This window comes from Equus quagga, chromosome 12, assembly GCF_021613505.1.
Source record: "Equus quagga isolate Etosha38 chromosome 12, UCLA_HA_Equagga_1.0, whole genome shotgun sequence".
Lineage (NCBI taxonomy): Eukaryota > Metazoa > Chordata > Mammalia > Perissodactyla > Equidae > Equus > Equus quagga.
The window spans coordinates 106,768,614-106,769,752 of record NC_060278.1 but is presented as its reverse complement, the minus strand read 5'-3'; the positions used below and the strand labels follow the sequence as shown (position 1 = coordinate 106,769,752).

The 1,139-nt window shown below is 52.8% G+C and overlaps 1 protein-coding gene across 1 annotated transcript in view; it reads right to left on the bottom strand.

The window, feature by feature from the left end:
- The window catches only part of VAPB (VAMP associated protein B and C), a 54,420-nt gene extending 54,067 nt beyond the window's left edge, over positions 1–353 (bottom strand). The window contains exon 1 of the mRNA XM_046678496.1: positions 15–353. Within this exon, the coding sequence (XP_046534452.1) occupies positions 15–72 (58 nt within the window). The 5' untranslated portion in view covers positions 73–353. The remainder of the gene's footprint in view (positions 1–14) is intronic.
- Positions 354–1,139: the final 786 nt, after the last annotated feature.

Here is a 1,139-nt window from a genome sequence, read left to right as displayed (position 1 = left end):
GCCTCCGGGCTTACCTCGGAATTTGAGCTCGTGCTGCGGCTCGAGGCTCAGGACCTGCTCCACCTTCGCCATGTTCCTCGGCGGCGGGGCACCTCAGGCGGGAGACCCCTGAGCGGTCACCTGGAGCGGGAGGCGGGAAGGCTGCGCCCCCTTTAAATTTAGAAGGGGGGGCCGGCCGGGGCGCGGGCGGGGGTCGCCGACAGGGTGCGCGCGGGGGGGGCGGCCTACGCGGTGCAGGCGCAGGGGCGGAGGGCGAGGGCGAGGCCGCGGTGCCCGGCGAGCGCACGGCACGCACGCACGCACGCAGCGACGCACGCACGCACGCAGCAGGCTGGCCGGCTCGGCCCTGCGCGCGCGTCCCCCCTCCGGGGACAGTGCGCAGGCGCGGCGCTGGCCGGGGGGGCGGGGCTGCCGGGCGGCAGGGGGCGGGGCGTCTAGAGGTCCGGAGGAGGGGCGGGTCCGGGACGCCTAGAAACGAGGACTGTCACCGCGAAGATTACTTATTCAGGGGCCAAGGGAAAGAGCCGTTGTGTGAAGTGCTTTACTCAATAGTAATGAGAAGAATAAACTTGACTTTTCTTTTGCTTGTGTAGTGCCAGGCACTGTTAGAGACTTTGAATAATAATGAAAGTACTATTTATTCTCCCTATAAACGTAATGTTGATAGGTGAATGATGTGTGCTAAGCGCTGTGACATGTGGTAAACAATAAATATAAATATAGTAAGCTACCAATTATTGCTTGCTTATTTTGTGCCATTCTGCTGAATGCTTTCAATAACAACAGCGGCAGCTATAATAAATAATAGCTACTCTACATTAAATGTTTACTGTATAACAAGCACTGTGCTGAATCCTTCACTAATAGAGGCAACAAATATTTAGAAATACAATAAGCAGAAAAGTTGACCTTGTTCCTACCCTCTCGCTAGAGCCTATTGGAGAGAAAGCCTTTGAATAAATAACCACACAAATTATGTGATTAAAAATTCCTGGGAACCCAGATCTCCTTGGCCTCAAAAGTGAACACTCTACATCAGTACTGCCATTTAAGTTTTATTTCAGTATATAATGTTTACCACATAAAATATGTGTTCTTAATAGTCTCCTATACATATGTATATAGATGAAACAGACACA